At 41.3% G+C, this 23,038-nt stretch overlaps 1 protein-coding gene and 1 long non-coding RNA gene across 3 annotated transcripts in view; one reads left to right on the top strand and one right to left on the bottom strand.

Annotated features, from left to right (window-relative positions):
* Positions 1 to 10,879, top strand: part of nrp2 (neuropilin 2) — a 61,353-nt gene extending 50,474 nt beyond the window's left edge. Inside the window, exons 14-18 of one of the 2 annotated variants that reach the window (XM_004066721.4) lie at positions 48 to 313; positions 1,317 to 1,413; positions 2,526 to 2,558; positions 7,226 to 7,288; positions 8,804 to 10,879. In XM_004066721.4, coding sequence (XP_004066769.1) covers positions 48 to 313; positions 1,317 to 1,413; positions 2,526 to 2,558; positions 7,226 to 7,288; positions 8,804 to 9,108 — 764 coding nt within the window. In that variant the 3' untranslated portion in view covers positions 9,109 to 10,879. Of the gene's footprint in view, positions 1 to 47; positions 314 to 1,316; positions 1,414 to 2,525; positions 2,559 to 4,780; positions 7,029 to 7,225; positions 7,289 to 8,803 lie in introns of those variants that run through there. The other variant, XM_020709113.2, reaches the window with a different exon arrangement.
* A 3,558-nt stretch (positions 10,880 to 14,437) lies between these two features.
* On the bottom strand, positions 14,438 to 15,754 carry LOC110016772. The gene is made up of 3 exons (XR_002292123.1): positions 15,384 to 15,754; positions 15,104 to 15,162; positions 14,438 to 14,825 (listed from the first exon to the last, which is right to left on the bottom strand). It is a non-coding gene; the product is annotated as an uncharacterized LOC110016772 (long non-coding RNA).
* Positions 15,755 to 23,038: the final 7,284 nt, after the last annotated feature.

The following is a 23,038-nucleotide window of genomic DNA, read 5'->3' as shown; positions in this document are numbered from 1 at the left end:
TAAAATAGCTTTTCAGGCATTCATGCGGTCCTGGTTCTGTGTTGCAGCTCCCAACAGCTACATCTACATAGATGCCAGCTTGAAGACAGAGCAGCAGAGAGCCAAACTCATTAGCCCCACAGTAGCCGCCGACACAGGACCCCTGTGCCTCATCTTCTCCTACCAGCTATGGGGGGAGGCGCAGGGCCACCTGAGGGTACTGCTGAGGGACCCCCACAACGAGGAATCCATCCTGTGGACTCTGAAGGACGATCAAGGCCCTGTGTGGAAGGAGGGTCGCACCATCCTTCCCCGCTCTCCTAAAGACTTTCAGGTAGGTCTTTCAGTAAGCAAATGCAGATCTTTACTGAAATGTGGACCAAACAAGCCGACGGTTGTACACTCAAGCCAAGGTTTTTGGGTCAATTTGAAGTCAGCTCTGGTACACTTGAAGCAGACTGAGGACTGGAATTGAACCAAAGAGAAAAAAAGTGTTTTCCTTTCAAGTAGGAAAAAGCATCCATGACTGCAACCTGAACATGGGCCAACCCCAAAACTGTTTGAAAAGTTCAAAATGTGATACGGTGAAGTGAGAAGGTCTATGGATTCTTTTTAGCAAAAATGTCAATTCCTAGAGTTTCTGTGGGGGAATCCCGAGGTTTTCCCAGACCATCCCTGTGAGGATGTGGGTGGAAACATTGCTGTATCACCTTGTGAAGTGAGAAGGTGCTGGTCGATATGTAATAGTCAGAGTACTAGTGGGACAAACCAGTTTTGCTCTTTGTCAGAGCTTGTTTCGGGCAGTTGGAAGCTGCTGAAACGTCATTTTCCAGGTGGTTTGCTTCACTCTCAAGAGTGCAGTGTGAAAGAAAACCAAGACAGATGAAGGTTCAAATCCTTTAGGAGATTCCCTAACAAACTGAAGCGGTTCTGGCGATACCAGTGCAGCAGTAAAGCTCGCTCGTCTCGGGCGCCACATTTGGACTTCAAAGGAGGAGTGTGCTGCGTTGTCTCTGCTGACGGCGCCTGTTTGGGGATTTGCCGCGCATTTGTCAAAGACTTCACAAGCAGTCGCCGCGCTCATGAAAAAGTAAGCTGAAGATGCTTCCGAGTGCAGATAGCAAGAGTTGAGTGCAACTTTAAAATCACAGGGATCGTATTAACTTTTCATCCCGCTTCTCCTCCTCCTCCTCTTCCCGCTGCTACTCGTCCCCGTTCTCGATTTGCCTCCACCACCCGTCCCGCTTCGCCGTGCCCTCATCCTGTCTCCGTTTCCTCAACTTTTCTCTCCTCCTCTTCCCTGCTCATCCTTTGTTTTGTTTCTGTTCTGCTGATAGGTTGTGATGGAGGGCTTCTTTGAGCGAGGCACCAGAGGACACATCTGGGTAGACAACATCCACATGAGCTCCAACTCTCCTCTCAAAGAATGTACACGTAAGTCGAACACAGTTTTGGGGGGGTTTTTTGGTGCCAAAATAGTCTTCTACCTGTAATCAAACATGGTGAAACACACTTAAGAATTCGACCCGCCAGCATCTTCTTATCGTCTGTCAGCGCAGCTATCAACTCATCGTTTTATCGTCTTCTCCGAAAAACCCATCGAACGCAGAGATGAAAGGAGGAGGGAGAGGGAGGGACAACATTTACCCCTTCCCAAAAAAAGAAAAGAAAACAAAAACTAGGCCATAAATGCCTCGTGGGCCCCGGAGATGCTAATCTATCTTTCATTAGATTTCTCCTTTTCCTCCTCCTCTCTTCTCCTTCGATCCCTCATGCTCCCACTTCTATGTCGTATTTGTAAACACGTCTTTTCCTGAGACGTCAAAGGGAATTACTAGACGGGCTGTTTCCCGAGCAAGCTCCTCGGTGCCGAGCTTTAATCTGGCCCATGAAGGGCCTTTTGAGAGGGTCTTAACCAGATCAGAGACCGAGCTGCAGGTCCAGAGCCAACAGCCTGCCATCGCCGCTGATGTTCAGAGCGCTTTGGACCCAGACCTCATTGTAATTGAAGGAGTGTGTGTGCTTAGTCTTGCTTTTTTTGTGTGCGTGTGTTTTCTATCCATCATTTTGTGAGTCCTGGGAGAGTCTGGGCAGCTTGGAAGCAGAAGATGACAGCCCACCCCCCTCCTCCTTACCGTTCCCTCTCCTTCTTATTGCCCCTCCCAAAGCATGCTGGGATATTTCTTATCTCGCAGCACAGTTGAGTTTTTCACTGAGCGTTTCCCGCCCAGAAAAGCTCCAGAGTCACTTTCCCATCCTTTTTTTTTTTTCCCCAGACCTTCTCTCGGTGTTTGCATTCCAGGCGGTCAGACTGAAGGTGTATTTTCATCCAGCCCCATTAATAAAGAACTTCCACTCAGAAAGCACACAAACTCTCACAGCACAGCCCAGTAAATGCCATAAACCACGAGTTATCTGAGCAAAGAGCATTTCTGCAGGAGTCATGTGACATTTGTCTGACATTTGTCTGACTTTTCCTTCATTGCTGAAGTTATCTAACAGTTCTCTCCTCTTCCTCCTGTCAATCTGCCTCCTTGTCCTCGCAGAGCCCATCATCGCCTTTTCTCCAGAAAACTCAGGTGAGTCTTCCTCTTTTTAGTCTTGCTTCCTACCCGATGCATTAGCCTGGAGTTTTTTTGCTTGGATGTCCAAACTGGAGTCTGTTGGAGCCGATCAGACTCACGAAAGTGCAGCATTAGCATGGAAGCATCACCAAACTAATATTGAACGCTTGAATTGGGGTAACTCTTTAGTGATCTTTAAAAAAAATTAGCCTTATTTGATTATAAAACGTGAACATTTATGAGTTAATATTCACTTTAAATAAATCAGCTTTCCTTCTGCTTAAAAAACAGGAAATATGATTTACTGTTTATGGTTTTTAACCTTCAAAAATCCCCAGTATGATCATGTTAAATTATATCTGAGAAAAATAAATCAGGAATAATTATTAAATATTGGTATCTTGGATATTAACATGAAAATGTATTTAATCTAAAACTAAAAAACACCAGAAATGTTTTTGTTTACAAAATATTAGTAGTTTAAATATTTTATCTTTTAAATAATCCATATTTTATAACTTTTCACTCATTAGACTTAAACCACCATAGTTTTTCATATAATTGGTTTACCAAGTTAATTAATTACCATAACGTGGTACAAGTTAGCTAAACTGCTACAAACGTAATAAAAATTAAAAACAATGAAAGAATTTGCCATAACAAAAACATTTTCCATAAAATAGAAAAAAGTGAGAAATGCTGCTGTATTACTTGAGGAGAAAAAATAGTGCCATGTAGTGGACACAAAATTAGCCTTGCTATTTCCCCACATTATTCTAAAAACCAAGTTCAAATAAAAAATGCTTCAGATCATGAAATATAAAATTACATTTGGAGTAATCTTTTTAATGGAATGTTATTTGTCGTTTAGACAAATACAACATTATCTATGCTTCTTTATCACACGCATACATATAAAAATGTCTATATTCTGTTAAGTTAATTTATGTAACACAGCTAAAACATCTTGACAAACAAAAGAACTAAGTGTGACCTCATGAGGGTTAAGCACTAACCGAGTTGCAAAAGCAGGTTGTTTTACAAATTTGTTGCAGTTCCTGAGTTTTTCCTTGTCGGTCTCAGTGGAAACTGAGGATTAGTGTCAAACTGCACGTGGCAAGGTAAATCAAGCTCACCTCATGAAGTCAGAGATTTTAAAAAGAGCTCCATAATCTGAGTTCTAGGCTGTCTGACACAGCCTAAAGGGATTTAAAATAACTCTTCGACTGGTGAAAAGTATTTCGAGCATCCTGCAGGGACTTCGTGAAATTGTTGTTTTGGCATCTCATAATACCTTCCAATAAGATAAGAGTGCAAATGTGATGGATGTGCATTTCTTACCTATGTGCCCTCACAAACACACACAGTGTGCACAGAGTCCCTAAGCCCTGACAGGCACAGACTCATATCACACACTGAGTTCCTCTCAGTGAAAAGCAATCAGATGGAGTGACTGAGCAGAGATCGGGAGGTGCTCTGCATCGACGCTCCTCGTTCTGCGCTCAGCTTGGAACATGTGTTTTCCATTATTTGAGCTCCTTTTTGGGTTTTTGGACAAAGAAGCTTATTGGAAGCTCATTGGTTGGCTCCGTCCAAGAATTTAAGGAGGTCCACGCCAGGGGCCGAAGGAAACTGTGTGGAGATGGTCTCTGAGGAGACAGAGCTTGGCTTTAAAGGAGGAGAGGACTGGCCAGAAATGAATGTTCAAACGAAGAGATCAGGACGAACTATTTACTTGCAACAGAGAATACAAATCACAAACCACTGTCATCTTAGAGTGAACTCTGGAACGCCGACTTCCTGATTCCTGCATGGCTTCGATACTTCATCAGAAGGCTGTTTGTGGCATCCCAGAACACAGGGGAAGCTCCTTAATTTACCGTGTGCAAGTGCTTGTTGAACTAATTGTCTTGGCTTGAATTTCACACCAAGTAATTTTAGCAGAGCTTCAAAAAAAAAAAAAAAAAAGACTCCATTGCATTTATTGGACCAACTATTGGGCTCGTTTCAGACCAAATCTCTTGATGATCTTGGTGTGAAAGCTTGTCCTCAAACTGTAGCCCAGGAGGTGGATGCTTTTTGTTTTTTACATTCTGACCTGGAAGATTTATTTTACTGTTTGCAACTGGCATGCTTGTGCATGCTCAAATGAGGCGCACGCTTGATGAAGACCAGTAGGGATTGAAGTGCCAATCCTCTCTTTCCCTTTGGCCAATTTCTCTGTATCTTTCCCCCAGGGGGAGGTGTTCCTGTGCCTCCCTTGCACATCCACTGGTATTACATAATGGCTGCTGGTGGCGCCCTCCTTCTCCTGGCAGCAGCCATCTTGGTCAGAGCTCTATGTTGCTGTCGACAACACCTTGCCACCAAGAAGAGCCAGCTGTCAGTGGCCTATCACAGCTCCTCGCAGTGCTTCCAGTATTCTAACTGGTCTACCAGTATGGCCACCCCCGGGGTGGAGCCAGTACTGACAGTGAGATTGGACAGCCGGGACCGACACCGCACCCTCTGCTAAAGGGAGGCGTTTAGCGGTTGCATCTTCTTGGCAGACATGGATGCCAACACCAGCAGCATGAGTCCTACAAGATGGACAACTCCACTTTGCAAACCTTTCTTTGGTTTTCCGGCTGCGTTGGTTGTAACGTCACCTGCCCTCTCTCCGAGACTCCACTGGATGTAGCCACGGCTGCCATCTTTGGTCCATCAAGGAGTTTGCTCTTTTCCGGCTGACGTACGAGCTTGAATAGGACCATTGAGCTATTCTCTACGGTCCTTCTAAAGCCACCCCAGCATGGACGTACATAAAGACATGTGTGGCCTGGAGAAAAACAGGGTGGGGGCAGTTGGTTCTGTTGCAAGAGCCAGCAGAAGCTGCCAAACCACAAGGCTGAAACAAGCCCCCAGAGACATGCGGAGCTTTGAAGCGCCACAAGAGAAAACTGTTAGGCAGAGGGAGGTCTTTCGGCGCACAGCGAAAATGAACTGGAAAGAGTCCGAAACGGTGGCTCACTGTGTCTCTCGTATGAGTTGTGCCACAGACCTTTTCAACAACGCATGTGCACATTTCCAAACCGCTGGAATGCAAGATTGTACAGCCCTGCACCCGCGTGGAGATAAGCCGTTGAACAGCCTCTTCTGATGATCAGTCATGGATCCAGCCGCCTTCACTGCTTAGTGTTTCATCTCAATTCTTTGGCGTAATAAAGCGCGCCGTTCCACCCCCGTTTATGCTTCATACCACCCCCTCCAGTTGTTCCCCTTGTCTTTGAGCTGCCCAGATAAAAGCCTCTCAGCGATATGTCGTGTTTTTTAGTGTTAAAATGTGCTTGTTGTTTTTAGGCTTGTAAATAGAAACAGCTGTCTGCCATCCCGACTTTCAATTGATTTATTTCTCCTACAAATCCCACAATGCCGCTGGACCAGCTGCAAGCCATGGGTTGCTTTTTTTTTATTCTCTAACTATCTGCTCTCAATCAAAAGATCCCATAAAACCAGAGCAGACCTGCAGCCTTTAGTGCCAGAGCAGACAAAGCCAGTGCTCCTTCAACTAATATTTATCACATCTGGGAGGTAAAAGCCTGTTTTATTGTGAAATGTCTCAAAAAGTGTGACTGAGGTTGACAAGTTGGCACCAATTCCTCCCTCATCAGTCACTGCAGAGGATGTGAGAGCTGACACAAGCTCAGCAGGTTTAAATGAAATTGAGGTCTTCACTCCGAGACTTAACCTGGAACTGCTTTCTGGGTCTGTCACAGCTGCAAAAATCCATCACCCGCTACCCCACAGCTCAGCAGAATGCGCCTCAATTGGTTTACACAATTACAGAGCTGCACTTTTCTCTCCAGAGTGAAAAAAAAATAAATGTATATATTTTTGGCACACTCCTACTTTGTGCTTTTAAATCAACTTGGGGACGAAGGGGGAGGGAAAGGGACACCATACCTGATCCATCCCGACACCCATTATGCACCAAGCTTCTAATAGTTGTAATTAGTTAATGGATAGATAACATTTATTAAGGCTGTGGTAAGCACTTTTCTACCCCCCCTCCACATGTACCGCACCTCCATCGCTCAAGCCGCTGCCAACTCCCGTTGCTGTGGAAACAGCATCGATAATGCCATTGGCCATCAAAGGCCCCCAGATCTAGACGAGTGCCTTGCCAAGCAGCTACTCCCACTCCACATTGCTTGCCAAGACCAGCAAACACAAACAAATACACAAAGTGAAGCGAAAAACTAGTGTACAGTTGAAGTGCTGCTCAGAATGGACAGTAGCCACTGGTTTTCTTCTATCGGCAAATCATTCTTAATTTTTATGGTGCTGATTGTACTTATCTTGTGATGTTTTGTGTTTGTATTAACTCAGAATGAGCAGTCTTATACCATCAATGTCTAATGAGTGTTTGAAAGGAATGTTTCTCTAATAATAAAGCAGTATTTTTATATTAAACAAGACCCTGAAATATCTGTGTCTCTTCCAGCATAATAAAGGAAAGGAAAATTAAGTAAGAACTTAAGAAAAAGTTGGTAAATTCTGCAGTTATCTGCCTCATTGTTGTATTTTAGTACATTTGTTGTGTTTCAAGAAGACTACAAATCAATCAAATGTCATCTGCAGACTGTAGGAAGGTTTCGACACCTGTTTGAGTATTAAATCGTCTTGTTCTTTTTTTCTGTCAGTTAAAAGACCCAATGAATATGGAGATGGACGACTCTTCAGCAGCAGAGACCCACAAGGAGGAGGTAATGGACAAAATGCTGAGTATGACCTACTATGGAATATGGTTTGGGCAATGCACAATTCTTGGCAAGATGTTATGATTCCCCTGAAAAGCCCCCACCCCGAAATGCAAAAGAAAATTATTTTTTTCTAAAGCTACGTTTACACCGCCTTGGGCAACGCAAGTGGCCACTTTGAATGAAAAGTCTATGCAAACATGAATAAATGCACGTCTCGGGCTTCTTCGTTCAAGTCTTGCATTCACCAGTTCCTACACAAGTTCATCCGACAGTTTCTTTGGCTTTACTTACAAAACCCATGTCGATTGAACGTCTGTTAAAAGTTAAACCAGGTTGAATTATCACCAATCGGGGCTTAAGACTTGGTAGTGCCAACCATTAGAAAATTCATCATGGAGTAGAACTTAATAATTGTGGTTTGTTAATGGCCACTATTATATTTCCAGTCTTTTATATATTGTAATAGAGCTGTACAAGAAAAAGCCTGGAGCAAGATCTGCAATATTTTTTCTGCTTTGACATTTCACACCAAGCATTTTCCAACTGTAGAAGGCAGATATGCACTAGTATCGGGTCGCAACAGGCCAGTGTGAACACTTTATGCTAAACAAGGGTTCAAGAACACCCTATAAGCACATTCCTGAACATGTGTCACATGCCAGGTGTGAATATAGCATAACACACACACAAGTGAATGTCACTTTAACATTTATGGACAAAATGGCTACTGCCAAGATACTATGGTAAGTCATTCCAGGTCATGTTCAGACTTGACGAAAAAGATTATATAGTGCGGGACTATCTAGTAACCTGAATTCTAACGCACTTCAGAAGCAAGCTCACTACTAATATTTAACAGCAATATGATGTCAAACATTTGCCCAAGTAAAAACATAATAAATATGAACATTCCATAAGGATTATTTATGAATCCATTGTGTTCTGATGATGAAAATTTGGATAATTGATAAAAAAATGCATTTAAGTACATTTTCTTTCAAATAACCAACTGTTCAAACACAATGCATTGTGGTCTATATTCGCTAATTTAGTAAGCATCAATTCACACCATTTTTGGCAGACTTATGGGAAATTTTTAGGGATCTGGATTTTGGAAATGTAGATTCAGAGAACCCTAAAAAATGGTGAACTCCATTTAAAGCTTTCTTTTTTCTTTTTATTGCCATGTGGATTACCTACAAAAAAGTACCCACCACCATCTACTGTTTTGATACATAAAATGTATTGAAAGCCATTTTTTGCCTTTGAAACCCTGTACTTACAGTATGGAAAATGGGTAAAAACCTGAGGACAAAATGACCAATTGAGCAAGACTGCTTTAGATTTAAGGACTTGCTGGTCACCTGTCAACCACAAAAACTCTCCAATAAGTGTATTTTAAATATAAAAAGTTAGTCATACCCAAAAATATGCACAGATCTTAAACTAATAAAGAATGTGGAGCCAGACTGTAAGTGTTTATTTTTCTGTTGACGTCTGTTGCGTTCCTTATCACAGGTTTGCAGTTTTCCGATTGGAACACCGCGTCTCCGTCGTCCGAGCCTCCAGTGACCAGCGTCTCAGAGAAGGACAACTCGTGGTTGTACACCCTTGACCCCATCTTGGTCACCATCATTGTCATGAGCTCCCTGGGCGTGTTGGTTGGAGCAGTGTGTGCCGGACTCCTCCTGTACTGCACATGCTCGTACAGCGGTCTATCATCCCGCTCCTCCACAACCCTGGAGAACTACAACTTTGAACTTTACGACGGCCTCAAGCACAAAGTCAAACTCAACCAACAGCGCTGCTGCACTGAGGCGTGAGAGCGGACAGCTCGCCGGCGAAAGCCTCTCACTCTTCTCATTTCCACCACTTCACTTTAGTGTAATCTGACTTCGAGATCACGTGGAGATCTCCAAACCTGGCACCATCCAGTATTTGCGATAAACAAGCCTTATCGCCTTGAACTGCTGACCTGCAGGGATGTTCAGCCTCAAAAAGGAAATATCGACACATATCAGCAACAGTTTCCTGCTCCAACAAGAGAGTTGTTCATAAAAGTGTCATAGAGTTGTCTAGTTTTGGAAGTGGGTGCTGTAAAAGTTCACAGATGAGAGCCGGACACGTTGTGTTGGAAAGGTGGTAGGTTAGGACCGTATTTTTTGATCACATGTGAACACAGTGGCCTAGAGCTTAGCTTCTTTGTGGGATCCCTCTGCTGTTTTGTTGTAGACTGCTCCCTGTCCACCTCATTCCTCTTCTTAGTTACTGGGCGTTTGTGGTGTTTGTAGTCACCGACTTCCCTCCAGTTTCTGCTCAATCAGTTTCTGTTTTGTTTTCCTCCTGGCCTATTGCCAGTATGTGATTGAAGAAAGTTGGAGAAGGACAACTTTGAAATTGTCCTTTTTATGTTAGTTCCTGTCACAAAGGTCATGTTTACACTGCGCTAAATGCTAAGAGTTTCGGGAGCTTTAGGGAGGTGCAACCTATGGATTGCTGGTCAGGGGAGAACTACTGAAGAAAGAGAAATAGAGCGAGACTGTGACAGAGAACTAAAACCCCCTGTTTCTTTCGCAAATCTCACACGCTTTTTTTCTTTTTGTAAGAAACCGGTTTGTGTCAATCGACTGACTGCTGACACACAACAAGCCTTAAAAGCAAACTGTTTGTGGAAAAACTAAAAGAGGAAGTTGATGCGACACTGATATATTTTACTTGTGGACCTCAAAAGCCATGGTTTCAAGGACCTAACCCCTTCGCTCCCTTCTCCCAGCCCCAGCACATTACCACCTCTACTTATTTGGCTCATTGCGGCCTGTTTTGGGAATCATTGTCTTGGTTTTTTGTTTTGTTTGTTTTTACTTTAAGTCTCGCACAACAAGGCAAGCTCCTTTTTTTATTGTATGTTTATGGTTCCTTTTTTTTAGGAACCACTCTGAGTAGGTTGATTGCTCTGAAAGGACTCATAAGCCATGAGAAGGAGAGACAAAATTTCCCAGAGTTTCCTCCCACGCTCACAAACACCCCAACCATTGTATATACAGATGTATATACAGTAGTCTCTTTCCTGGGAACACAAGAAACTTTAGACGTGCACACTGAACACTGGCTTAGAATGAAATCTCGTGGATTCTCAACAAAGACATGTCATTCCCCCACCCCTACTCCGCTTGCTGTCTTCTTACCTCTGAGGCCCACATCTATGGACCCCACTGACTCTCTTCAAAGTGCCTTGGAGCCTCGGGGATCCAGCTTGCCTTTGGAGCCAGTATCAGAGAAGTTTGGGACCGACAGCCACAGCGCCCCCTGCCCGGGACGACCAACGAACAGGATCCCATTTTTCGCACTGCTAGGACTGCCGTTGTTGTTGTTTTGAAAGGGGTCTTTGTACAGAAATGCTCTTTTTATGATTGTTATTATTAATTATTGTTATGATTATTTAATAAAGGATTTATACCATACTGAAGAGGGCACAAAAAAATGTTTATGGTTTAGAAATTGTCAAAAAAGTGTACCCTGTTTTCCAGAATATAAGTCGCACCACAGTATAAGTAGCTGCAGCAAAAAAATGCATAATAAAGAAGGAAAATCTTATTTGAGTGGCACCGGAGTATAAGTCGCACTTTTGGGAGAAAAGTATGATGCTTCTGAACAACTCCGCCAATGTAATCCTGCGCTCAAATTGAACGCGGTTCACTTGTCAAACGTGAGTTTTTAGGCGGGCGTCAAATTCACTGCTCAACGGATGTCCAAAAAATGAGTTCATAAACTTGACGCTCCAGATACGTGTTGGAGAAGCTACTGTTAAAAGTTTTTAGCCTCATTATGGTTTACTACCTACTGCAGGAGCTGCGTCTGAATGATGGCGCTATCAGCGGGACTTCTGTCAAATGACATACTGTCATATGTCAATAGTCTGAGGAATGAAAAAATAAAAACAACAATGCAAATAAGCGAAATATCGTAAAGTCTATGGGGAGAACGATCAGATTCTCATTCAAGTTTTGGATGAAGCTTCTTCTACATAACTGTCAGTAGCAAATAGTGACACGCCTACAGTGCTCTCTAGTGGTCGTTAGTGGGAAACATCTGCTAAAGGGCAACTGATTGTTAGTGGGCTAATAACAAAATATATGAGTCTATTTATGTTTTAAAAAATTCCTCTTGAGTATAAGTCGCACCCTTGGCCAAACTATGCAAATAAACCTGTACTTAAAAAAAACTGTAAATATTTTTCCACACTCATGCAAACTTCCTGTCTAATTACCCACCAGCTCTGTCTAACACTCCAGGACAAATCTTCTCTTTTAATTACAAAGAGAATACGCACCGGAAGCCCAGCACAGGCTTTGCGCGCGCTGCCTCTCATAACATACACATGCATAATGCTGTGTTGTTAGCCTGCTCCACTTGGCCTCTAATCTCCCCATGATGTCCCATTAGTCTAGACCTCTGGTGGCCCTCATTTAGGAGTTCCAACATCAAAGCTTTGAAGAGCCAGGCATCTCGCACACGCACTCATTTGGTGCACATGCAATTACTGTTTCTTTTTTATACAGCCTGCCAGGTCTCCCACACACGGTTCCATTTACCCGCGCAAACCCTGTTAGCAAACACAGCGCAGACTTTATGATCTGAAATCTGATTTCTCGGACTCCTCTGGGTCTTGAGGGATGAGGCGATAAAGTGGGCCAAACATGCGGGGAAAAGGTTGGGAATGCTACAGCTGGATGAGAAATTAAAGTATCACATTTATTGTTGCTTTTCCTAGCTGGAGTTTGTTTTTTGTCCTCACAAAACTAAACTGTCATCATGGCTTATTAGAGCTGTGTTGAATATCGCTATGAGCTGATGGGAATTGGAGTCTGCAGCCCAGGTAGAACATTATGAGCTGTAAAAATCAGAGCGTTAGCCGCCGCTGTTGCAGCTGCTACGCAGTGGTGATTGCAGGAGCTGTTAACACGCTTTGGTCCGCAGCATACCAGGCCAATTATCAACTCACACACAAAAAAAAAACACACAGACAATCCCTGGTCTGCTGGAGGAACACGATGCCATCTGCTCACAGGTTCGATTGATCCCGGCAGAACAGTCAAGACCACATGATACGAATGAACACGGACAGGAAATTACCAAAGGAGCCAGATTGTCATTCTTTCATAACACCTCTTGTTTTTGCGACCAAATGATTGCTAATTTTAAGTTTTAGGGCTTTTTCCAACGTGCAACTGCGCCCTGCAGGAGCTTGTTCCTTTAGCCGACACATCAGAGAGCCTCAGAAGCTGAAGCGACCTTCAAAGATGGAGCGCTCTGCTGCTCTGTAAGCTGATAGGCCAGATTGCCGAGAACACAGTCAAGCTCCAAAGAAAGTCTCTGAAACTCACCACTAATTAAACTGTGGATTATGTGGAGAAGGAAAATGGTCCAGGAGGAAACTTTGTTGGAGTTCCAGCTGCATCCTTTTCATTCATTTTCATCTCTGTGCCCCAAAGTGCAAGGAATCATGGGTAAATCAACCTTTACTCATTTTTTTTGCTTTGGATTCATGCAGGCAGGATATGAAAAGAGACACATTTCTACCTTTCTGAGAGAGTAAATTCACCAAAAACCCTTCTTCCCCGCAGCATCAGTGAAAACTCAATACCTCTTTCAACTGCGTCCAAGGCACTGCCGCAAACCAGCGCATGCACATAAGGAGACTGACAGCATGCATACATTTTTAGATCACACACCACCACATCTCAGTGCTCTTTCTGGCAAAGGAGCCCACATTTGCTTGATGTGCTTGCTGGAGACTCACAGTGCCTATTTGGGTCAGCAGGAGCTCTGCACAACAACAACAAAAAAAGCCCGTCGACCATCATTTTCTTTCTTTCTTTTTTTTTTTTTAAACAATCAGAGACTCAATTTAGAGTTCCCAACCAGGTCAGCAGCCTTGTTATTTCAAAGCAGACAAAATGAAGTTGATAAAAAAAAAGGGAGACTGAGCGTGATTTGAGACTGTTTTTGACCTCAACTGTGTTGCTGGGGTGTATGCCGAAGCTAATGCCTTTTGCAGGCTTTGATTTCCCAGGAGGCATCGTAGCACGAACGCCCTTCCTCTGCATTACGCTCTTGAAAAACTCGAGCATCTTCTCATAACCGAACTTTTGTTGTGGATGCACGACGTTAGCGCTGGCCCCAAGTGGCCGGCCACCTGTTCGCTCCACTCCAGGCTCATGTGTGTTCGCAATCACAGTTGCCCTACATAGGCCAGAAACCTTGTTATCAGACATGGTGGGAGGCCCCTCAAAGTCGGCACTAACCATCTGTCTAGTGTGGCAGAGTTTGAGATGATTGATGCAAGACATTCTGCAAACACTCTGCTTTTCTGAAAAAATCAGAACTGTTGAATAAGTCACATTTTATATTGGAAAAAGTGGTTATTAAGAAACCATGTTAAATTTATGTTAATTTAAAAAAAAATAGTTCTATAATTTCAAGGTTCCATCATTCAGTTTCAATGGAGTTAAAAAAAACTGTTTTGCTTGATTAATTAAAAAAATTAAAGGGTTGCCTTGTTGAAACCCCAGAGCACCCAACCCAGCACGGACATCCATAAAAGTGAAGGGATGAAAAAAGATTTTTTTGAATAAAGAAAAACTGGTAATCCGTGGTATAAATGCTTTAAAGCTGAACCAATTTGCTTAAAACGCTGAAAAGAATTTGTCAAATGTTATATTAGCTTAGGAATTTGAAGCTTGCTCAAGCAAAACATTTTAAGTAATGCTATATATGCATGCTAGAAATGCTAAAACAAATAATAATTCTAGTGTGAAGTATAACTGCCAAAGTATCTTAAATAAGTTGAATAAGGCCTAAATTAGCTTAACAAGCTTGCATAATGCTAATATAAAAAGTTAAATGCACAATTTGCATTAAAAACTGCAGAAGTGCCTAAGTTAGCAAAACCAGCTAGCACAATAATAATTCAAGGATCAGATGTTAAAGTATCTTTAGAAAGAAAAAAAATACCAAACCTGTTAGCATTAGCTTAAAAAATTGGTGATAGTACAAAAAAGTAGTTAGGAAGTAGTAATACATTTTTATTTATACTTTATCAAATACTTGTTAAATAACTCTTGTCTTACAACAAATACCAACAAAAGTCTGAAGAAATGACACACAGTCACTTTTTTTCTGTTTGTGGTTGATCACTTTAGGGTTTTTTAAATTCATGTTGACTTACTAATCAGAGTTTCCTGGTTGAACTTTGTAGACGCAAACACTTTAATGTCCTTTTTTGCTAAAAGTAACTAATCTCAAGTATTGTTTTTTTCCAGTCTGAATTGTTGTTGTCGTCAGCTACTTTTTCAAAGTAAATTCTCTCTTTTTTTTAGAATACGTTGAACATTTGTGGGTGTTTTTAGGAAGTTAAACCTAATACACGGGCATGTACCTCATTGTGGTGTAGTCGGGCTTTTTTTTGACTGCTGCGTTGTGTATCAGTTGTAATGGTGAGTCTCATATTGGGATTTGCCATCCAAGATGAGGGAATTTACTGTGCAAAAACGCAAATATATCAATGCAAACAGGTGACTTTAACGCACGTTCCCCTCAGCAAGCCTCATAGAGACTCCCATATGTACTACAACTGTACATTTATTCAATACTAGTTACATGTTTTATATCTTGAGCATATCTTCACTCACAAAACAGCAACTTTGTATTTTCTATACCAGACCATAAAAAATAGTGAAGCTAAAAGAAGATAAAACTAATATAGTATTAAAAAAAATGATAATAAAATATTACTGATCAAAATAAATGTCCACATACCTTTGTGAAAACATGAATATACCAATTCAGCCACCTCAGATTCCTGCTTCCACAAACACCTAAAGGAGGGACAAAAGCGCCTTTCAGTCATGGCTAAGGCTAATGCTAGCATGTTTCCGTTTACTGTATATTTGAATTTAAACGCGTATTTCACACAATAATCAAAACCATGAACTGCGTGGAGGGAGTTTTAACTTATTCAAATCACATTTCTAGGCTTATTTTGCAATTGAAGTCGAGTTTTAACTCCTAACTGGTGAAGGAAACGCCCGCCGCTTACCTTTCCTCAGCGGCCCTACCGGTCCCGGAGACTGAGGAATGCCGCGAACCAACAGAAAGTAGCAGTGCGACCGTCAAAATAAAAGTCTCCACCCAAAACTTTCTCATAAAAACACAATTTACAAACAAAATAAATAAACATAATATAAATGAATAATCTTTACACCATGTACAAACTAAAAAGGTAAAAAGGAAAAAGGTAAAATTATAACAGAATATAAAGTACACTTGTTTGCGAAGTAAGGGATCATGCTTGAATAACAAATCTGTGATGTCTTACACTTTAATTCTTCCCCAGTTGTGTTTTTTTTACAGGTTCCATGTAGAATTGTTTGTTGCTAAATTAAGTCCTTTTTTTCCCCAGCAGACTCCAGGCAAGGTAACCCTTTAATACAGGAGCTTCAAGCTACAGTGTTGACGTTATTTAAATTTCTGTAACTTTTCAACCGTTTACACAAGTAGAAATAAATCTAATTCTAATATTTCTTATGGATGAGAAACTCTGTCGTTCTTTACAGCCAAAAAAAACACAATCTGAGAATCATAATGAATCCTGTGAAGTTGTAGTACTTCATCAGCAAAGAAGACATACTTATGAATATCACCAGGTAACTGCTTAGAAGGCTGTACTGGCCATTGTGCCCTGCTTAGACTTTAAGGTAAAGATGATTTGACCTCAATGTTTCATGATGTCCTCCAGAAGGAAAAGGTCTAATGACAGTAAGGTTTATTTTGGGTTTAATTAGGGTTTATTTGGAGGGGTAAGAAATATTGCAAAGTCATTTTAAAAAACACAGATAATTCGCATTTTCACTGTGTTTAATAAATATGTTGAAAAACTTATATTAATTCTAAATCTTATACCTTAAATGTTATAATTAAAATTTAGCAAAAATTGTTCCAACTGTGAGAACTAAAAACCAGAACTGGTCTACTTCAGACTTAACTTCATTCTTATTAAACTATCCTACAACGAGATGTAATTCATCCCATAAATGTTGACGATTCAGTGATATTTTGTGCAATTTTGCTCAAAAATCCTTTGTTTTTCTCAAACTGTAAGCTTCTCACTTTGCATGCAAATGAATGATGGCCGAAGCCAAAGCTGATTGTACTGTGAAAAATTCAAGAAACTTTTAGAAACGTCTCTCTGAATGTCACGTCCAACAATTATGTCTGTGTTTTTTAACCTCACTGACTTGGGCTGTTTACACACAAAAAAGTCCATATAAGGAAAAAAGGAAAATCTGAGAAGTCTTGCTCTAAATATTTTGACACTTTTGATTACATGAGACTTTGAGTTCAGCCTTTTAAATTTTTGAGTGAGGATAGCTGTCATTTTCAATGAAAGGGGCTTGTTAAAAGTCAGAAGCTTCTTTGTTTTTGCAGATGATCCCCCCAAAAAGTCCTCACACGCTTCTTCTTAAAAACATTTCTCGGATTAACCAAATTAAAGAGTCACAGATAGTCGGAAGTGCACAAAAAAAACCAACAAAAAACAAAAATTGTTGTCTGTAATGACTTAAAGAAATATTGAAAACCTCAAACAAAAAACTTTTTTCAAATCTTTCTTTAAAAAAACGTTTGTTATAAGTTTTTTTTCCTTTTGTTTTGATTAAAACCATCAAACAATTTTAAGTTTTAGTCACAATTACCTAAGCTAACACACATGTACTTATTTTATAATTTCATTTATAAGAGAAAAAGTACCTATCTTGCTTGTCCGTATGTGAAAAACGATTTGCCTCCCTAACTAAAATGAAAAATGGTGTCACCGTTGGGTTTTCATTGAGCCCAATCTCAGGAATTGATTGACAGATGATTTCCCTTGGGATTTTCCAGCAGATAACCAAGATTATGGTTTGATCAATTAAAACAAATTGAAGCAGCCCCATACCATCACACTACCACCGGTGAAGGAGCCAAAATATACTTTTTATTGCACATTATGTCATTTACTTTGTAGCTTTGTAGGTTTCATCCCCTTTAATCTGGGTGAAAGGTTTGATCAGCGCTCGAGTCATCTTTTTGCTGGGTAGGAAAATTAAATCAAGAAAATAACTAATATTTAATTTAAAAATCTTCCTTTAGCGTGCCAAATGTAAAATATTATCAATTATATGGATATAGTTTACTCTGAAAAGCTTAGGAAAAGCATTATAGAGGCCCCTTAATCTTGATTTTCTTTATACATGTGCTCCATCGTCAGAAAAAATGACACAAGAACATGTTAAAAAAACCTAAAAACGCAATTTTCATTCACACACTAGTGGAGCCACACCAGAAGGAGGGAAGGTGAAGTGAAGTGTCCTGCCCAAGGACACAACAACAGTTGACTGGAGGGAGCGGGAATCAAACTGCCGATCCTTCGATAATTGGCCGATCTGCTCAATTACCTTTTTTCCTGAAATCTGCCTCTACAATCAGTGTATTTCTGATGTGCTTTTTCTAGATCGCTTAGTTTCCAGATGTAGCAGGACAACCATCTTCCAGAAATGTTTCCCTTTTCTTCCTAAATATAGTTATTAACAAGTTTGTTTAGAATAAATTGAGACTTTGAGGTCGTATGTCAGACAAGTCTTTGTGGGGGTTTGTTTGGTCCGTTTTTGCCCATTTTTTTTAATTGTAAATCATGAATTTTTCAGTCCATGCTCTTCTGCTTATTGTTTAAACTCCTCGTTGAGTCCACGTCTTCTTAGAGACAATTTGGTTGACCTTTCACTGCTGGGAAGGTTCCCATGATTCCCTAAAACCTTTCTTTAGGGAGTCTATCTCATACAGGGTTTATAAAGCTGAAAACTTAAGTCTCACCCTTTTGATTTTCTTCTCCACAACACCCAACAAGCAGCAACCTGCGCTGACAGCTTAGCTGCGCGATCCAACATCAATGAAAGGTTTTTATGCATCCAAATAAGAGGAGAGCTTCAACAATTAGGGGGGGTTGGGGACACAACATGTTCTTAAACTCAGACGAATCCTCAAAACAGAACAAAGAACATCAGTTGCTGTGAACTCTTCAACTCAAGACAAAGAAACTACTAAAAATGTACCTGTCAGTCACAAGTTGAGTAAAGGAAAGCTGTTAGAGGAGCAATCACGCCTGACAGATTGTCAGGATTTGAGCAAAACATCGTCCAGCCTCTGTAATCGTCTGCACCTCAAAAAAAATTCTCCTCTATTAACGTGTCCGATGGTTTCAGCGCGCCTCTGAGGCCTGCTATTATTTGGCCAATGTAAAGCAGTTTGTCACGGAAAGTGGTGATCAGTTAACAATGACAAGAGTGTCATCACAAGAGGACGGCTGCGCTCTTCCTAATTCCCACTCGTGGGGAAGGACAAGAAGAAAAATTGAACTTAAGGGCAAAGAAATTGGCCTCCCCGTGAGTTCCTTCTTGAATCCCTTTGAGGCAATAATCAAATTCCACTTGCACTTTGAGGCCCATCTGTTCCCAAACAGGCGACCCCCCCGCCCCTCAGTAACACCAAACCTCCTCCTCGCTGTTGCTCATAAGTCCGATCGCCTGAAACCAATTAGCTCCACAAGGAACATGTGTTTACCAAGGGGCTTTGAAAGAGAAGCCGCTGCATTCCCACTTTCATGAGGCTGGACAGGGTTCAGTGCTGAGCGTTAAAACATTTTTTAAGGATTTTAAACTTCAAGATTCCCTCTACCTACTCTAAGAAATAATTCTTGGTCACATATTTTAGGATCTCGACTCACCGGCCACGTACCGGATTGGACTCCCTTTTGGCTTCAGAACTGCCTTAATACTTTGTGGCATAGATTCAACAAGGTACTGGAAATATTCCTCGGAGAGTTTGGTCCATATTGACATGACAGCATCACACAGTCGCTGCAGATTCGTCGGTTGCACATCCATGATGCCGATCTCCTGTTCCACCACATCCCAAAGGTTTTCTACTGGGTTGAGATCTGGTGACTGTGGAGGCCGTTTGAGTCCAGAGAACTCACTGTCCTGTTCTAGAAACCAGTCTGAGAGGGTTCCAGCTTTATGACATGGCGCCTTATCCTGCTGGAAGTAGCCATCAGAAGATGGTTCACTCTGGTCAGAAAGGGATGGACTTGATCTGCAACAATTCTCAGGTGGGCTGTGGCGTTGGAACCATGCTCTACTTGTACTACGAGGCCCAAAGTGTGCCAAGAAAATATGCCCTTACCATTATACCACTACCACCAGCCTGAACCGTTGATACAAACCAGGATGGATCCATGCTTTCATGTTGTTGATGCCAAATTCTAAACCTACCATCCGAATGTGGCAGCAGAAATGGAGACTCATCAGACCAGAAAACGTTTTTTCAATCTTCTATTCTCTAGTTTTGGTGAGTCTGTGTGAATTGTAGCCTCAGTTTCCTGTTCTTAGCTGACAGGAGTGGTACCAGGTGTGGTTTTCTGCTGCTGATAGATATTTTCTCCTTGTCTGACCATTCTCTGTGAACCCTAGAGATGGTTGTGGGTAAAAAACCCAGTAGATCAGCAGTTTCTGAAATCCTAAGGACCAGCACGTCTGGAACCAACAACCACCACCAATCAAAGTCCCTTCAATCACCTTCTTCTCCATTTTGCTGTTTGATTTGAACTGCAACAGATCGTCTTCATGACGTCTGCATGCCTAAACACCTTGAGTTGCTGCCATGTGATTGGCTAGTTAGAAATCTACATTAACGAGCGGTTGGACAGGTGTGCCTCATAAAGTTACCTTCTCTGACTTTCATCCAGGCTTCCATTTCTGCTATTTTCCTCCTTTTTGGGGGGGCTTTAATATTAAGCAATTGCAGCGAAGGGATGAGCAGCAGAGGAGATGAGAGTCGCAGAGGTTGGTGTTTGTGCGGTACCTCAGGAGGAGAGCTCTCCATGTTTATGAAGCAAATCCTCCGAGTGTTGATGGTGGTATTATTCCACTCCTCTCACAGGAGGGAGGGGAGGTGTGAGAGGCTATAATGTGGGGACATCCTTCTCTCGGCGATAGCTCTGTATCACAGCTTTGAGTAACTGCACCCCAGAGGAAAGCGGATTTTCAGCCTCATTCGTCTCCAGCTGAACATCATTCAAACTGCCAACCGAGCGGTCCTTTCCTCTTCTTCCCCCCGTCGTGCGTGGCTGAGTGGCGGTTTGAGAGCCACGATCTCACACATTTATCTCCTTGCTTTGCCTTTGTTTTATGCCTAAAATCCTGACATTTGATGTACTTGACAGAAAAATACAAGCTCTCTATGGCTCCAATTTGGGGCCCCCTTTGAGACCTCACACCATCAGGCCGCTGGGGCACGAGCATGCAGTGGAGTAAACATATCGCAGCAGAACAAGCAAGCCGCACAAAAAGCCCTTCCTGTCACGACGGCGGCCACAGACAAAGACCGGCAGAACAACAAACATGCAGCCGTGAAGGCAGCTGCAAATATCAAATCAATATCCCCTCTTTATGCTCGACACTGTTTGCACTCGGCGTCATCATGGGATTATTTGTAACATTATTAAACCTCAGAGGATGGTCCCTGAGGACGCACCCGCCTCTGAACACACCCAGACTGAGCGGGAAAAACAAGGCGCAGATGCGCCCGTGTGGTGTCACAATTACCTGGCTGTGTGTGCTTTTGTTTGCGTGCATGGGCCTGCAGGTTTTAACCGTGCATGCTTAGCTGAAGGCCTTCTTTTTCAGTTGTTACGGAAACAGCATTAGCGCGTGTGTTGTATGTCGACCTCGGCACAGCAAACAGAGGAGGTCCAGTGGGTCAGGTTGTGTTGCAGGATGGCTGCAAACATCACCGCCACTTTTTGTGGCATCGTTTGATGCCGGTGTCCTACATGTTTTCCAACCATCCTGCCATTGCAGCTCCTTGTTGGCTTAACACCACCTGATCCAGGTAATCAACAGCAGATGAGGCAGGGTTTCGGGAAAACCTCAAGATTTGGGCACCACTGTAATACACCCTCATTTAGCCTCTTTTCTTTCTTTTTTTTGAGCAGAACAAGACTGTGCTTCATTTTCCAAAGTGTTTCTATGCTTTTGTTTGTTGTCTTCATCACTTTTTAGTGAAAAATGTCCCATAAAACTCACTGACCGCCAAAGGAAGCTTTCAGCTGCTGGACCTCTCTGCTAATGACACATTTCACTAATGGATTTGGGTGAGTTTGAATTAAAGCTGCTAAAAAAAAAAAAAAGTAGAAAAAAAAACATCTAATTCTTTCCATACTGTGTTTTCCAAAACAGAAAAACTGTTCTGTTTTGGAAAACGCATAATGATTTCTATTCCAGAGAAGCTCCACCCCTAAAAATAAGGTAATTACTCAAAACCCAAAGAATCTATGTCACAAGAATGTGAAAACTGAATAAGCTCTATTTTTACTTTCAGAATAAGTTGGTAAATCGAAAAAAAAATAACTATAAAGAGACAAAGTTTTGAAAAAATCCAGATGGATAAACATCTGATATCTACTTAAGTTATTTTACGTCAGTTTTATAATCTGATTCATCATGAAAAGCATGACAGACAAAAATCTTCAGAAAAAATAGTAAAAGGAATGAAAAGTCTTTTAAATCGACCCTCTGTCTTCATGCCATGATGAAGCTAATACGAGACAGAATTGGATTCTGTATATACTTAAATGAAGAGTTTCTGTTTTTCATTTCCTTTTTGTGGTTAATTTTATTTATTAAAAATAACTTTAATAGACTAATGTTCAAATTTAAGACCCATATCTCATGAAAATTGTGTTTTTAACTTGTTCTTGTTGCATTTTTCTCAAACGTCTACAGAAAATTAAGCTGGGAATTTACATATTGTGACTATAAAAGGAGCAGAGAGAAGCATAAACTTGTCAAATCTGCCTCAAAATCACAATTTAACATTTTTGATTAAATTATACAAAATTTCTATTTCATTTCAAACAAAACTGAAGCTACTCTTCTGCTGTTTCTTGTCTTTTCATTATACAGCATTTTAAATGTCTTTTTAATTCCTTTTTTAGATTTAGATCTGTTACTTTTCCTTATATATTTTGACTGGAACTCTTTTCTATCATCACTGTTCTGAATTTAGGCGGGTTTGAAATTATAAACACTTCTGGAAATCTTTTTTGGCGAATAGTCGGTATAGTTTTCTGCTGGTCCTCAAACATCGTCTTCAGAATATTAAATGTCAGGAATTTATTTTATTTCAATAAGTTGAACTGTATAAAAATCTTGGGTTTGCAGGATCTCGTCTCGTTTTTGATCCCTACTGCTTTTTACTGTACTAGAAAAGCTAAAATAATGTGAGTTTTTTTTGTATTTTTTAGCATTTCTCTGTACTTTAAAGCAGTTAGTCAGATTTGGAACTGTAGATCTATAAATCATTTTGGTTTACAGATTATTTTAGCTTCTGTTGAACAGCTAGAATAGTGTAAAACCCCACTTGTAGCCTTTGGACCTACATTCATCTACATTTAAAGTGGTGGAAGTTTCTCATTTCTCCTTTTGAAGAAGTTGTAGAGGAGAATTCCCCTAAATTTGCCCCCTCATTTATCTGATGAGGGGACAAGTTGAAGGTTTTCCCTGTCGTGCAGCATCCTTGTCAGTTCTCCATCAGCGGGAAGATGCTACCAGAATCCCCCCCAACCAAATAAAGAACCCTGCTCGACCCCAGTGAGAGTCC

Source organism: Oryzias latipes, chromosome 2, assembly GCF_002234675.1.
Source record: "Oryzias latipes chromosome 2, ASM223467v1".
Lineage (NCBI taxonomy): Eukaryota > Metazoa > Chordata > Actinopteri > Beloniformes > Adrianichthyidae > Oryzias > Oryzias latipes.
Note: the sequence above shows the minus strand (reverse complement) of the source record. Positions and strands in the feature narration are given on the sequence as shown.